At 36.6% G+C, this 17,005-nt stretch overlaps 1 protein-coding gene across 3 annotated transcripts in view; it reads left to right on the top strand.

Annotated features, from left to right (window-relative positions):
• The window catches only part of KANSL1 (KAT8 regulatory NSL complex subunit 1), a 158,825-nt gene that overhangs the window by 103,083 nt on the left and 38,737 nt on the right, over nucleotides 1–17,005 (top strand). For all 3 annotated transcript variants that reach the window (XM_074320695.2, XM_019732940.3, XM_074320696.2), the window contains 2 exons: nucleotides 2,250–2,391; nucleotides 10,141–10,245. In XM_074320695.2, coding sequence (XP_074176796.1) covers nucleotides 2,250–2,391; nucleotides 10,141–10,245 — 247 coding nt within the window. The remainder of the gene's footprint in view (nucleotides 1–2,249; nucleotides 2,392–10,140; nucleotides 10,246–17,005) is intronic.

Here is a 17,005-nt window from a genome sequence, read left to right as displayed (position 1 = left end):
TTGTTGAAAACATAACACCCAGTCAGTGGGCTATTTTAAAGTTCACTTACAGTCAGTTAAAATGTTAAGGAGTGAATATGTATATCCTGAGTGGTGGGGCTCAGGGCACTGTGACTGCTTCTTTCTTGACAAACAATTTTGTGGAAGATTATGAAATATTTTGATTATAGAATATACCAGATGCCATATACCCCCTCTAATATTTAAGGAATTATTATATATTGCCATATTTATTTTTATTTAAAGAGAAGTCAAGCATTACATTACAGGTAGAGCTAAAATCCAACTTCTCCATTCCCAGAGGTCATGAGGACCCTGATCCTGAATTTGTTGTGTATCAATTTTGTGCATGTTTTAATACACTTATATTTATGTATTGGTAACAATCCTTATTACTGTATGTTTATTATTTTTTATTTTTCATAGTTTTTTCATTCCACATTGTTGAGATTTAGTCGTGTTGATACATATAGTAATAATTAAATTGATACAGTATTCTGTTAAATTCCTTTACTACTTGAATGTATCTATAATAGAACTTATTTTCATTTAGTTTTTGTATGGTTTTCCCATTCAACATTGTCTTCTGAGATATAGTCATGTTGATGCAGGAGTTCTATTACTATAAAAATTTATTAGAGGAATAAATTACACTTTATTTCCCTACTTTAGCATGTTAGATTAATTAATTTTTAGCTATTACAAACTATTGCAGTGAACCTGTTTCTTCATGCAGATGTACAGGATATGTTCTCAGAAATAGAATTTCATGATGGTTGGGTATGCACATTTCCGCCTGGCCAAAGTACTTACAAATTATTCTTCAAAAGTGGTGATGCCAGTTTTTATTGTTACCTAATGGCAATATATAAATTGCTGTTTTCCACATCTCACCGACACTAAGTTTTTCAGTCTGGGTTTAAAACAACTTTTTACTAATACTAATATTTTAACCAAAATCTAACAATATGTGGCATGTTTTTATGTATGTATTGGAAATTTAGATTTATCTTATGTGAATTTTCTATTTGTTTATCTTTTATGAGATTGTCTTTTTTGTTGTTGTTGTTTTAACCTATTAGAGTTCTGGTATATATTTTGACATTTAATCTTTAGTTATGTGTGTTATAGATATCTTCTGTCAACCAGTGGCTTGTCTTTAATTAAACCTTTTGTTGTATATTGAAAATTAGCTAAAAGTTTTTGGTCTTATTTAAGTCTTTCCCTGCTCTGAAGAACCAGAGATATTCTTGTGTGTTTTTTTGTTTGTTTTTTTGTTTTTTTAAGTTTGGCTTAAACTTATTTAGGAATTCCAACATTATTGCATAAGGGAACTGGTCTTTTTCCATGTGAAGAACTGGCCATTTCAATACCATTTATTGAATAGTTCAATATTTCTCCACTGATAAGAATTTCATTTCTTTTATATATCCAGATATAAATTTGGGGGCTCTGTATCCTGTTTCATTGGTCTTTTTTGTCTTTCTAGACTGCCTTAATTATCATAGCTTTAAAGTAAGTTGGTAGTGTTGTGTGGTGTTTTTTTCCCATAATACTTAACTTTAGACTTTCTCTACTCCTGATTTTTTTTTTTTTTAATTACCCTTGATCTTAGCCAAAAGGCCGAGAAGCGATGATTTTTTTTTTTTTCCCCATGTATGTTTTTGGATCTGTTTTCCAGCTTCCGTTAAAAACCCTTTCGGGAATTGGAACTTACTTGGATTTTTATACACACATACATGCACGAAAATTGCCATCTTAAAAAAAAAGAAAATACCACTATGTAGGTCTTTTATGTTTTTCAGGTTTTCTTCTCTTTTGGTACAAACACTGTCAGTTTTTGGATGTTGATCTTTACCTGGCAACTTCGCTGATTTCTTGACCAGCTTTAATTGTGATTTCTCTTGGATTTTCTATGTAGATAATCTTTACTTCTTATATATGTTTCATGTTAAAGTACAGAATATTTCTGTCTCCTGAGAAATTAAAGCAATTTCAGAGAATTTGGGATCAGGATACTAGAAAGCAGTTTCAACCAGTTAATTAGGGAAGTATCTGTATATTAAGAGTGTTACCCACGTGTGTACTCTGACAGACATATAAAAGCTTTGTCTTTTCTTAGCAATAGAGTTGATCTATGTTAAGGCCCTTAACATCCCAAGGGCGTTTAGAAGTTAAAAACCCCTCACCCTCATTTGGTATAAATGTTTCTGCTACTCTTGGATTTCACTCAGTTTATTTTCTTTTAGGAGGCGCAGGTCAGAATGGAGATGGGCTGCAGACCGAGCAGCTATTGTCAGCCGCTGGAACTGGCTTCAGGCTCATGTGTCTGACTTGGAATATCGAATTCGGCAGCAAACAGATATTTACAAACAGATACGTGCTAATAAGGTAAGGGATAAGTGTCTGGTCTTTTTCAGCCCAGCTAAAAACTACCATTATCCATTTTCTCCTGTCCCTCAATAATAACTCTTCACTATGTCAGAGAGAATGGTTTAATATGATCTGATGTAGTGGTTTAATTTGTTTAAGAGCCTGATGTTGCCTAGTATGGTGCAGACTACACTGCTAGAATATGATGTTAGATTGAACATGTGTTTAGAACAAAACATTTTGTAACCTGGCCTAACAGGAAACATAAGAAAAAGACTACATAATGTAAGCCATTGACTATAGCTATCGTGTTTGTTATATCTATGGAAAAGGGGTGATGACTGAGGATTTTCATCTTGCTTTTTCCCTTAGTTGCCTTTGTGTTTTACTGCTAAGCTTCCCTTGCTTTCTTGAGAAAAATATAGCATTTTCCCTGAAAGATTGTTGAGGCAAAATTAGACATTGGTGATTAGGATTTTGATTTTCTTGTGTCCTATCTACAAAGGACTGATTCTTACCACACAGCTTTTATCTTTGACAGTGACACTGTATAGTTTTTCTTCTTAAAAAACAACTTAGAAAAGAGTCCTCTGTTCAGTTTGGGTTCGAAAGAGGGATAGATGTACAATGGAAAAGAAATCTATTCAACAAAAGTCGAGTGCCTACTAGGTAAAGTCACTGTTTTCCTGAGTGAAATCACAGTGGTGAGTAAAAATTCTGCTTTCATGAAGCCTGCATTTTTGCAAGATATTTTTTACATTAGGTAGAGGCAGTTGAGCTCCATGACTGGACACGTGGGTCTAGATGAAGAGCCTACTGCTCCTAAAAATAAGTGTCACAAAACCTTTTTGTCCTGCCTCAGTGCTTGTCAAAGTCTTAAGAGAATTGCTTTACTGTGAACTCTATACATTAAATTAATTAGTAGGCCAAAAATTAAAGGATGACCACTTGACAAGATAAACAAAATGATGAGTATTTGAAGTAACAATTCTGCAGCCCCCTTTTAAGCTTTTATTCCAAAAATTCCACTGGCCAGTTCTTCCAGCTTCTTTCCTAAAGTGGATCTATATATAATTCTCCAAAAGTTCACTAGAGTGTTATAATTGAGGACAAAATCCAGAGGACTTAACCTTTTTAAAAGAAATATTTGTTCCCTTGTAATAGGGATCAAACTAAATCCTGACTAACTTATTTAAAAATTAGCTACAGCAAATGAGGAATTAAAATTAAAAATATTCACCAAGGTTGGTGAATATTTTGTTTTCCTGAGCTTTTCTTCGCAAAGGAAATTGATATTTGTAGAACGTGAGCAGGAATGGTGATAAGACTAGCTACCGTGTTTCCCCAAAAATAAGACCTAGCCGGACAATCAGCTCTAATGTGTCTTTTGGAGCAAAAATTAATATAAGGCTCCGAAAGACACATTAGAGCTGGTTGTCCGCTAGGTCTTACTTTCAGGGAAACACGGTAGCTGTATAACCTTAGGAAGAAAAGTTACTGAATATTTCTGCGCCTCATTTTTATTATTGGTAAAATAAGACATTCTAGATTTTAATGCATTTTCTCTGCAGTCTGAAAACAATGTCTGACACAAAATTCTGACAGGAAGAGTAAAAGTAGAATGACAGGTATTATAGTAATATGACAAGAAAATTCACAATTTTATTAAATATTTATACAATGTCTTTTTAAAACAAATGTGTTAATTCCGTGGGGGGCTGCCATAAGAAAGTAGCACAAATTTGGTGGTAAACTTAAAACAACAGAAATTTATTTTTTCATAGTTCTGGAAGCTAGAATTGTGAAATCAGGGTGTAGGCAGGGCCATGTTCCCTCTGAAGATTCTAAGGAAGAATCCTTGCCTCTTCCTAAGTTTTTGGTGGTGCTGGTAAGCCTTGGTGTTCCTCCATTTATAACTGCATCATTTGTGTTTCTGCTTCCATCTTCAAATTGCCATCTTCTCTCTCTGTGTGTCTGTGTCCCAGATTTCCCTCTTACACGGACACCAATCATATTGGGAGTTAGGGCCCACACAAGGGCTCATCTTAATTTGATTAAATCTGCAAAGACCCTGTTTCCAATTAAGGTCACATTAATAGGTACTGGGTGACATAAAACACGGGGAGACATTATTCCACCCACTAGAACAACTAAGCAATGGGATTTTCCCAAAGATACATTAATATGCATTTGGTCTTCATGTATCACTATAATAATAGAAGTCTTTGACTATTTATTATGCAAGAGACACTGTGTTGAGTGGTTTACTGTTGTTCTCAAACATAAACAAATGGAGGGTCAAAGAGGTTAGGTACTGTATGCATGGTCATATACCAGCCTTGAGCTGAGTGCAGAGCTGAGATTTGAGTATCTGACTCTGTTGCTGTTGCTTAAGATAGCAGTTGCTTTCAGTGTTTCACTGTTTGAGTTATTGAAACAGGTTTTTAACCCCATGTTTTAATAAGGTGTGTTGGTGTTCCCATTTCCCATCTCGCTCCAAGATTTTCCAGAGCTGCATGGGTCGTGCAGGCCCGCCTCTCTCTCTCACTCCATCTCTCTCCTCACGCACGTACACACACGCAGGCACACCTTTTATGAGATGAATTTAGGTTTGGCAGTCAACTGTAGTTTGTCTTTGGATGGGGAATTTGAGGGTACAGCTTTCTTTTTAAGGATTTATTTTCTTGCATATTAATACTATTTTCTTTTTTGGCATACATCACTTTAATAAAATTATTTGAGAACTGCTGGGTGATTGCCATTTTCTGTTCTGGCAAAAATTTAGTATTAACTTCCAGATTAATTGAGTCTTTAGTCTCTTTTTTTTCAGGGAATAATGATTCCTATTGCTCTTTGGAGAAGGGATATAGTTTCTAGGAACTCCTTTGCACTCTTCTCCATACCATTGTGATATTTTCACAATATTTTGATACTTTCACAATTTTACAGTGTCAGCTTGTTGTTGTTTTTTTTAAGATGCTTCCATTCCTTGGATGAGAAAAGAAAACTTTTTTTGAGTGTGCACTATTTCCATGTACATTCATGTATATTGAATGCACAGAGCAAATCTGACAACTTACAGGCTTGTAAGAGGCCAAGCTAAATTTGAACTGAGGGCTATTTATCTGACTCCAAAGCATTTTCTGTCTAACATACTCTGCTGGTGTATCCTTTTCATCATTTTCGTCAAGCAAGTTTATTGAAATTTCATTGCTGGAAAATAAACCTGAGGGGGAAAGCACAAGGGACCAAGCAGGTCCTGTTACTAAGGACGCCTGCCTTCTCTTAGCACACAGTCTTCAGCATCGGTGTCCGGTGCAAAGCATTATGTCCCTTTTTTTAATCCACATTTTTTATCCGTTCTTACTAATTTGTGAAATTAGTTACACAGCCATTGCTAACAAAGGAAGGAAGTATTATTATTAGGAATGAGAACTGAACATATTGGCGCTTCTGGGTAGAAAAGGAGCTGAATGGGAGTGGCAAAAGCCTAGAACACCTTTGTTTTCAAAATTGATGTAGAGTTGATGTTCCCATCTCGATAGAGTTATAAGGCAGTGTCTTCTCTAGGTAGCCCAGGATGGTTCTGGTCTGTAGTCCAGTCACTGATTTATCTTAAGATGAGTAGGGAAGACTGACCTACTCAAAATGAAATAGGGAGTGAGTATGTGAAATTGCATCTTAATTTTATATTACAAATTAAGAGGTGTGGTGTTTTTTTATTTTGTACTTTGACTCCATACATTATCTGAAATTGGAAAGGGAGAAGCAATAAATCCATGTATACAACTTAATTTTTTCTTTTCTTTCCTTTTTACTTGCTTTCTTTTGCCCTGTTGTTAAAATCAAGCTTAGCATCATTCCTTCTACCATTTCTTCCTTTTTCAGTTTTGGTTCGTGTTATTTTTTGCTTCATTTTTTTTTGACGTATGTAGGATAGCTTTGTGTTTCCACAGAGGAATAATTTATTTATTAGAGATATATTATGTGGGAGTTGTCTAGGCCTGGGTAGCCCAGTTATGATCCTTGTTAGGACTTGGGGAGTGGTGATGAAGGATGGGGAGACTCTTCCTGGCCTTTTTACCTTGGCCTCTGCCAGTTGCTGTCTGTTCTAGAATACAGTAGCCCTGAGGTTATTGCCACTGAGGGCTAATGCCACAGCCTTGCAGAATTGACCTCGTGTAAACCCCGAATGCTGGAGAAACTCTGCTTGGGGTTGCCATGACAGGTGTGGAGTGGAAGTTTTCTTTGCCAATAATAACCTTTGCTTTCATGGCTATTAAGTGTATTTTAAGGAGTTTTAAGTAATCTTGTAGACTTCTGTAAATCTTCAGTGGGAGCTCCATTCTTGTTGCAGAGGCCTGAAACCTTGGCTGGGTCTCTGACTCCCTTCGCTCACATCTCAAGAAGCATATTTGCGTATCTGATTGATTCTGTCTTCAAATATATATATCCAATCACTTTGGTCCAAGCAACTGTATTTTCTGCTTCTCCCTTTACCACTCACTAGTCTTCGTGTTAACACAATTGCTAGATTGATCCTTATAAACCATAAGTGAGGTTGTTTCCTCCTGCTTGAAACTCTTCAGTGAGTTCCCATCTAAGAATAAAAGCCGAAATACTCACGAGTTACAAGGCCCTGCAAGATTACCCCACCCACCCTTTATGAGTTGAGCTCCTACCACAAACTACTCATTCTACTGCAGCCAGCTGAATTCCTTACAGTTCTTAAAATCATCACGCTTGTTCCAGCCTTGAAACTTTTACATTAGCTCTTCCCCCAGATGTCTCCAAGTTAGTGCCCACATTTTTTTTCTTTTTTCAAATATTTGCTTGAGTATCACCCCAGTGCAATTTACCTAAACTGCCTAATGTGAGATAGTGCTCACTCCTATTTCTAATCCTCTCACTGTCCTTTATTGTTTCTCTTTAGTATTTAACACTCTCTAATGTACTACATAAAATTTACTTATATTGTTTATTGTCTATCTTTGCACCAGTATTAGATTCTAAGCATTTTCAGGGATGGGTTTGATATGGGGTGGAAGGGGGAGGGGAAAGGATGTGTCTCTCCTGTATCTTGAGCATCTAAAAAATGTGGATGAATGGATAGATTATGGCTTGATTTGAATGAATGAAAGGAAGCGCAGAAGAGGAGTTCGACCCAGCCTTTAGCCCTAGTTCCGCCCTGGATTGGCCTGTTGACATGACATTTGACCTCCATCACACTGGTCTGCAAAATGACTGGAGAGTAAATGGTCCCTACCAAATCTTCTAAAGCTTTCTTGGGAGGTTGTCTTTTTAGTCTCTGAGAGGTGTTTTTAGAAATTACTTAATAGTTTAAGGGAAAAAAATTTCATTTGGAAACATTGACTGTTGTATCCTGACTTCTTACCTAAAAAAAATTGAGGGAGTAACTTTATACCTAAAAGTTGGATTTATTTAGGCCCCGGCTCTGCTTATTATAAACTTAATGTTTTCGTGGTCAAGCCAAAAAAGATTTTTAACGTTAAAAACTCAAAAGATGATTGTTACATTTCTTTTCTTGCTGTATGATTCTGCTAGGGAATATGGAGGGTTCCAATGTGCTTTGTCTGTCTTCAGGGAGCTTACATTTCAACAGCAAATTGATGCAACAATAAATGAAATAAATAAATTGGCCTAGAGTTCTTCTCTGGAAATGAGATTTAAATACACAGAAGGTAAGATGCAATCCTGATACTTTAGGAAGCTTGGCAATGTGGATAAAACAAGTAGGGGCTCAGTTAGCCAGGGACTGAGGTGGGAGGAGATGGGACTTTGATTTGACAAGCTCTTTGAAAGGACAAATGACATTTTGGATAAATATAGGAAAGGGGCAGAATCAATATGAACAAAAGCATAAGACCCCAGGTAGTATTGTAACCTTTAATTGCATTTATTTACATACTACTTTGTAATAACCCACCTCTCCACAGTAACAACTTCATATATGTTCATACATTTTCTAGGAGATAATGAGATTGGTATTAACTGTAACAATATTTGGATAAAGTAGTTGGAAATAGATAATTAAGATGGGGACAGATTGGGGACTTTGAATGACAGGATGAGTGGGCTAGTTGTATACAGGAAATGAGGTGGTTTAGGCTGATAAGCAGGGAAAATGTTGAATGCAGTATTTTGAGAATGGAATAGTGTGCAAGATAGCTGCTTTTTACAAATAGTTTTTACTTCGAAATGGTAAAGTTTGTGAGGTCTACCTTATGCTCGTGATTGAGGCAACAAAATATTTAGCAGCAGAAGTTCTTTTAGTCAGAGAAGCCTCATTTTGAGGGCTAGGCCAAACGTTTCTTAGTTGATGACCTTTGCCTCTTTTCTGGGGCACTCCATTCATTTTCTACATAGGCTTGGGTGTAGTCTTATTCCAGAATAAGTAAATGTTGTTTCTCTTGCTGTCAGGGGAAAACGGTGTTTTCCATTTTCTTTTCTTTTTAACTGAGGTAAAATTTCATTGTCCTTTCTGAATGCCCCCCACCCAACCCTTTCCTTCTCTTTTTGAGTTAGAAAGGAACCCAGGGATGGGTCGTCTGGTTCTGGCTCGTAAGAGCCTGTATCATAACAGCCTCGGGAGCTCCAATTGATACAATCAAAATCTCTAGGCCCTGCGATCGATATTTTGGAATGTTTTCTGGGGGATTCTGATGCTGTGTGAAGACTGATTGAGGCTAGTATTTTTCAGTTTAGAGCTTGCATTAGGATTTACCAGGGGAGTTATTTAAAAGCCTAGTTTATCCATCCCCTCCCTCCTGAAATTCTGAGTAGAATTGATGTTGGACCTGAGGTAGGTATAGTTTGATACCTTCCCCCAGGCGATTCTAATACAAAGTTTCTGTTAAGAGCTTCTTACCAGTCCGATCTCCTTATTTTCTAGACCAGAAAAAGATAACCAAAGACACAAAGCCTGGTCACTTGTATCCCAGTCTTTCTGTTAACCTGATGGTCACCTTTACTTGAATTCGGGGGGGATTCATGTGTGTGGGTTTTTGTTTTTGTTTGTTTTTCATAGTAAGCTAACTTCTGCCTTTACCAAGCTGGGCCCATGCTGACTGTGGAGAGGATTTGTAGAGTCATGTAAATTTGTTCTACTTTTTAAAAATTTTTTCATTTCCTGGATCGAATTTTATTTCCAAGATCTGAATTTGAATTGTCAAGCAGGAAACTAATCTGGAGTAATATTTATGCTTATGAGAAGCAGGTGCCTTTGGAACAGTTTTTTTTAAAATAGCTCTTGGTTTCTAATATGTTATAGGGACTGTTCCACCTTTGTTTCACCCAGTAGTTTGGTTGCTCATTATTTGTCTTAGCTCATTATTTATAATTGTAGCACTTCCAGTTTGGTAATCCTTAAGCCACATTTGTGATCAAGTTAACTAAATAAAAAGCCTACATTGCTGCTGTTAATACCATGTACTCTAGTTGGTACTATAGCATAAAATACCATACTCTGATAGAGATTCCAGATCTAGAAGATAAGGATAAAAGATGCTAAGTGGTAACAAGCCATGTAGGTCAGAGCATTCGAGTGGAAGAAAAGGGAAGCTTGGGTCTGAGTCTTAGGCCTTACTCATGGCTACTGCTAGGCTTTTTGTCGAAATAACTCTTGGGAAAGCATAGGATGAGGGAACACTCCTGTGATAAACCTGTCCCCTGTCTCTAAACATCTCCTAAGTTAAATTTGTAACTTGCAGTACCACTCACTTGTGCTGTTTTCTCTCTGTCCTGCAGGGGTTGATAGTTCTTGGGGAGGCGCCTTCTCCAGACCACACAGCAACAGACTTACTTCTTCCACTTAGTTCTGAGGTGAAGACAGATCATGGAAATGATAAGTTGGTGAGTATAAACACAGAAAAGGGGAAGTGAGTAAGAATTCAGGGTGTAACATCAGCACACAGTTTATTCTCTGTAACTAGGATCCTTGCATTGGCTGAAGGAAGGGTACTGTATCCCCTTTTATCACTTTTGGCATTTCAAGATCTGAATTCCTGAGTAAGGCAGTACAGGGCCCCTTCTGCAGCTGTGTAGCTGACCTCAAGAATTCAAAAGCAGCTCCTGACTCAGGACAACATAGCCAGAGCATTGTGGCATTAAGGAGTATTACTGGGAATCAGGAGAACGCATGGCTCTGGCACCTTTGACAAGTAAGGTAACCTTTCAGGGCCACTATGAAATGAAAAGGTTGGACTAGAGGTTTAACTCACAAAGATGTTGAAAATGTTTTCTGTGAGTTGCTCCCTTTAATGAGGACAGAGCTGTCATTTTCTGTAATCTTCTGGATCCTTAGAACTTAGCTCAGACCTCCCTCTTCATGATTCCTTCCTTTTTCCTGTTTCTCTCAACACCAAGATTAATTTCTTTTGCTTCTGAATTCCAAGATCACTTTTTTACTTTACCTAGAAAGTCACTGGCTTTTATAAATATTAGCATTTCTTGATTTTGTCATTTTTTAAAAGAAATTCCAAGGTTCCATGACAATTGTTTGGGAGTTAGTGAGCAATGCTGGCTCTTTAAATTGTGGGTTAAACCAGCTAGTCTCCTTGCATCTGCAGATCAGCAAAGCTTGTTATCCTTTATCATTACCATTGTTAGCAGAAACTCATATGACATGGTGGAAACGGACTTTCCTAATGAGAGAGCTTAAAGAAAACAAGCCTCTGATGTAGGGATAGATGCAAAGACATTCAGAGATCGATAGTTCTTAACTGAAAAGTAGTTTTAAATAAATAAGACCAGAAGGCCAAATATTGCCACTATTCAATTCATGATGTGAGTCTATGGAATTTTTTACAGTTGTTTGTGAAACTTTTAGTGATTGCATTAAGCCAAGATAAAATAAATTTGTTACCAGTGAGAGATAAAACATGGATAAGTTGGAAGGTCACCTGGCGGTATAATAATTACAGGCAACATGAAACTTAAGGTATATGTGATACAGAGTAAGTTTTGTATATATTTATATATTTGTGTACAGTATTTAGGGCTTCCAAAAATTTTCAGGTAATCTCCTTTAGTTGTGTTTTTTCTCACCTCAGTCAGCACTTGTGAAGGATAGAACATAACAGTCTTACTGTGTTATTGATTCTTGTTATATTTATAAACATGCAGTATGTGCGTGTGCACATACTTCTTAGGGCCGTGTCCCTTTCTCTACCCACCATTCACTTGCGTGTGCATGACACATACTAAATTGTAAGATTTTGGAAGGTCGGGACCATCTTTCTCATTCCTTGTTGTGATGCTCACGGTAGTTTCTCCGTTGTACAATAGAATGCTTTTTTGATTCAGTAAAGTAAATTAACCTTATGAAAACAAGTATACTCTGTCACTATATACAGAAAGGAGAGAGGTTAACCTCTCCCTTTCTCATGAATTAAACATGCTTTCTGAAAAATCTTCAGAAAGTGTCTTACTTTCTGAAGGAAACAGAAAGGCAAACAGAAGGCAGTACATTTCCATTGTTTATTATATTGGTGGGTGGGCTGCAAAGCGTATATTCCTTAAAAGATATTAAGGAACTTCATCATTTTTTAAATGTGCCTAATATGTCAGTTTCCAGGAAAAGTTTTTCATTATAGGAGGGCACTATTTAATTTGCCTTTTTGTTATCCATCTAGCTCTTTTGAAAAGTGATTTGTATTTTGTCTTCTCAATTTTGCTTTTAAAAATCTTAGGTCACACTTGACAGAGGCAGTTGTACATTTTCATGTGCACATTTAACTACCCTGTTCTCCATTTTTTCCAAAATAGAAATGTGATTCAAAAATTAGGTCGGGTATTTTTTGCTGTGTTTATTTTTGTATTTTCATTTCTGAAACTCACTGGGATTGGAAAAAAACAGGATTTTTTTAAACTGTCACAATATAGTTTAAAGTAGTTAGACATAATTCTCAAAGAAATATATAATACCTGATTAAAGTGGGAATCATGATGGTGGCAGAACTCGTAACAGTATCTTGATACCAGATACTGATTTGTATATGTGTTCATTGAAAGGAAGAGTGCTGGCATAAGATTACTCAGTAGCAGACAAACCTTATTAATATCCTACAGAATAATAAAGGCATAATCTTTGGAGTTATGTTTTCAACTAGACCAAATCTATCTTATTTTAGCTCATTAATTTTCTAAAAATAAACATCCAACTTAAGGCATCTGGGTGCTAATCAATTATAAATAGTAAGTAAAACAAAGTTAAATACCGAGAGTCTCATGACCCTTAGGTGGGCCCGTTAGATAATGTTCCAGTGTTACACTGAAAGGACACATAATCATCTTTTTGCCTTATTTCCAAATTGAATGACTGTTTTTTAAACAGAACGTGTGTGTGTGTGTATCTGCTTTGGTTATAAGCACAGTACAGATATTGATGAAACTAAGTTTTCTAAAGGGATCCAACCTGTGATCAAAAACACTGGATTAATTTGGATGTATGGGCAAGCCCTTTTTGAGCCATGTAGACAAGCAAAGAATATCCCTGAGATGGAGAAATGGATTGTGTTTTTATGGAGTAGTGGGGGGAGAGGAAAGGAAAATCTAAGGAGGCATCACCCCTCTCCCCTCCCCCCGCTTAAAACTCCTTCAATCTGACTTCTAACTCAAAGGCAGTTTTAAAGGTAAGAGTATGTAGAGAGAAACTAAGGACCTCTGGCTTTATAGCTACTGATAAATTGCACTAATAAATTCTGATATGAAATAAAAAGCCTTCTGAACAAAGAGGGTGTGTTTCCTGCGAAGAGGGAATGTAAAAAGCTTTTGAGAATTGTTCTCGTGTTGAGAAACATACCCTTTACCTCTTCTTCCTCCTTGCTCTTCCCTCTCTTGAATAAACAGTAGTCCCCTTTTCCCCAATTAAGACAGAGTAATGAGCAAAAAGAGCTAACTTGGAACCTCAGCATGTTACTAGGTAGATGAAGAATGCGTTTCAAAATTGCCAAAAAAGTCAAAATTTCAGACAAAAAATATTTTCAGAGATGAGGGCCTCTTCAGTCCATGTGGCACACAGTATCTAGAACTCAAGAGAGAGTCACAATCTCATTGGCTTGTATCTTGTCAGAGGAGGGAGTTCACAGCTGCCAAGTACCTAGAAATTGAGGGAGGGAATATTGTCAAAGAAGTGTGTGTGGGGGTTGTGCACATGGCTCCACAATCTACATAAATCCCTCTCAGATCTTGAGCTAACCCTGAGCTGCACATGTTCAGGGAAGATTTCACAGAGCTTAGTAGAAAGCAACAGTTGGTAGTCAGAAAGCTGAGCAGACAATGAAGTCACTGTCTGCTGCAGGGAAGACAGAATTTGGAGTTTGAATCCCAGCAAGACTTGGTAAATACCTTGGGCCTAACATTGACCAAAGAAGACTCGTGCTTTAGGAGTTAAAGACTTTCTCAGGACCGTGGGGCTCGCAGGATTAAGGAAAGATTAAAAAAAAATAGACTCCAATATGTTTCTATGAAAGCATAAAACCAGCTCCACAAAGTCAAGATTCAGTTGGTTTCTAACCAATTAGAAATTTGCCTGCTAGAGCAAAAATCAACACGCTTCAGGGAAAGGTCACTGACTGGATTCTCTACAGCATACCATGTATACAATGTCGGTATACAATTAAAATTTATTAAACATATCAATAAACAAAAAAAGGGACCCTCAGTCATGAGAAAAAGGTATTCAGTTGGGAAATCATCCTGAAATGACTCAGAGGATGGAATTAGGAAATAAGGACTTAAAGGTACTTTATAAAAATATTTAAGGATAATGTGCAAACATGGGAGAAATCTCAGCAGAGAGGTGAAAACTAAATCAAATGGAACTCGTAGAACAAAAATTGTAGAATTGAAAAGTTCACTATCCGAATAAAAAATTTACTTAATAGCAGATTGAAAACTACAGAAGAAAGGGTCAGTGAACATGAGAACAGATGAGTAGAAATTACTCATTCTAAAGAACAGAAAGACTGAACATAAAAATGTTCAGAAATAAACATAGTCCTGAGGAAATTGTAAAAACATATAGTTCAAATTCCAGAAGGAGAAGAGAGAGAATGGTACAGGGGGAAAAGTTTGAAATAATCACTGGATGTTTAAATGAAAAAGACCAATTTACAGATTCAAGAATCAGAATAGTAAATATGAGAAAAAGTGCTAAAAATTAGGTGAAGAAAATCTTGGAAGTAAGGAGGAAGGAAGATACACTCATACTTCATATAAGAGAATATTGATAAGGATTGGTGACTTCTTATGAGAAACAATGGAGGGCACAAAACAATGAAATGACATTTAAAATGCGGGGGTTGCCACTCAACATTCTGTAACAGCAAAAACATTTTTTCTTTAAAAATTAAGATGAAATAAAGTCATTTTTATATAAAGAAAAGCTGAGGGAATATGTTGACAGAATATCTGTACTTGAATTTGTTCAGGTTGAATGCAAATAATGCCAATTGGAAACTCAGATCTATGAAGAACAAAAGGACAGGAAAAGATATATTTTATAAACAGTAAGCATAAGAAAGCTCTTGTGGGTATATTAATATCAGCAAAATCATTTTTAAGACAAGAAGTATTACCAGCGATAAAGGAAGACATTTTACAATGATAAAAGGGTCAATTTATCAAGAAAGCAGTCATAAAAGTGGATGCTTCAGATACATGAAGCACAAAAGCAACAGAAAAAATCCATAACCATATTTGGAAATTTTAGCACTTCTCCATAATTGATAGAATGACTATAAACAAAAAAAATTAGTGCGATTGTAAGAGATCCAAACACTACCTACTACCTTGATCCGACTGACATTTGTAGAACACTATTCCTCCCACACTTGCCATACTTTTCGTTTGTAAAGTAGGAATAATAATACAAGTCCTTAGTCGCTTACCTGCATTTCCAAAATCCAAACATCTCTGAGAACCAAAACTAGTATTTTTTTCCCCCCAAGTTCTGCATCAAACTCATTTCATGGCAAAATTTGACCTGAAGTGATATAAGACTGTTTATGTTTTTAGTTAACCATACTTTTCGAAGCAGAAATATTAATGTATTTGATTTTTTAAAATTAAGGGTTTGTTTATTTTTTTGAGTAGTTTAAGTTAGACAGCAAAATTGAGCAGAAAGTGCAGAGATTTCTCACATACCCCTGCCCCACACATGCTAGTCTCAACCCAAGGTCAACATTCCTCACCATAGTGGTACCTTTGTTACAACTTGTGAACCTGCACTGACACATCACAATCACCCAAGTCTACATTCCAGGTCACTCTTGGTGTTGAATTTCCATAACATATCTGCCTAAAGGACCCTGGTTAAGACTTGGGCTCTACCTACCTCTTTAGGGTTGCTGATAATTAACTGTAGAATAAGTGTAATGTGCTTACACGTAACAGTGTTTGGTCCATAATAAATACTTGGTAAAAACTCGTTTCGTACTGCACTGCTTGTCTAGGAAACACCTATCAGCAGTTCCAGGTATCTCTTCCCTTGAAGGGTTCATATTTTTCCAACAGGCATATAATGGGAATTTAGGGGGAAAGAATTCTCAGTTCATCTAATAGGGGACTTCAGGAAAGGTAGCTGCCTAGGGAAAGATGTACTTAGCGGTGAGTTCTGTGGGCTTGCTGCAGGATGGGCTGGGGAGTGAGTTTCAGCAGGAGGGTACTGCGTGTATAATGTAAAAGAGGCTTGAGAGAGAGCCTGGCATTATCAAGGAACTGCAAATGCTTTTCTGTGATGGAGTATTGGATGATTGGGCCAGTTCATAATGGATTTTGTAATTGTCTTAATGAGCTTATACTTGACCCTGTAGGTGACAGGAAGCTGTAGACTGATAACATTTGTGTGTGAATGATTTGCTTTATTATTACTGAGTAAATATTTCTTTGTTCTTTTTAAAAATATTTTTTAAAAATGACTTGAGACTTACATAAAAGTTGCAAACGTAATACACACAGTCCGCACATATCCTTCACCCAGCTTCCCCTCGTGTTAACAGCTTGCGTTACTGACATGCACTGATCAAAGTCAGGAATTAGCATTGATACGAAACTATACAGATTTTGTTTGAATGTCACTTTTCTAATGTCCGTGTTTTGGTCCAAAATCCCTCATGGCTTTTAGTAGTTATCTCTCTTTTGGTCTCCTCCAATCTGTGAGAATCCCTCACTCTTTGTCTTTCATGACCTTGACACGAGTGCTGGTCCGTTATTTTGTATAATGTTCCTCAAATTGGAGTTGCCCAATGTTTTCTCATTATTAGAGGTTATGCATTTTTTTGCAGTAATACCACAAAAGTGATTAACTGCGCCCTTCTTGGTGCACTATATTGCGGGGGCACATGATGTTGGAAGTGAAAGCTTTTTTCACTTGGTTAAGGTGGTGCCTGCCAGGTTTCTCCACTGTTAGTATTTCTCCCTTTGTAACCAATGACTATCTCTTGGGGAGATAATATGTAATATTCTGTTGCTCATTATACTACAGTCCACAATTTTATTATCCACTGGTGGTTTTTGGCTGTAACAGTTATTACTGTTGTGTTTACTAAATGGGGATTTTCTAATTTTTATATTTATTAGTTAGAATTCTGGTAGGAAGAGTTGTCTTTTT

Source organism: Rhinolophus sinicus, chromosome 12, assembly GCF_057876585.1.
Source record: "Rhinolophus sinicus isolate RSI-liver-muscle chromosome 12, RSI-T2T, whole genome shotgun sequence".
NCBI classification, from domain to species: Eukaryota; Metazoa; Chordata; class Mammalia; order Chiroptera; family Rhinolophidae; genus Rhinolophus; species Rhinolophus sinicus.
This window is presented reverse-complemented; position numbering and strand designations above follow the sequence as displayed.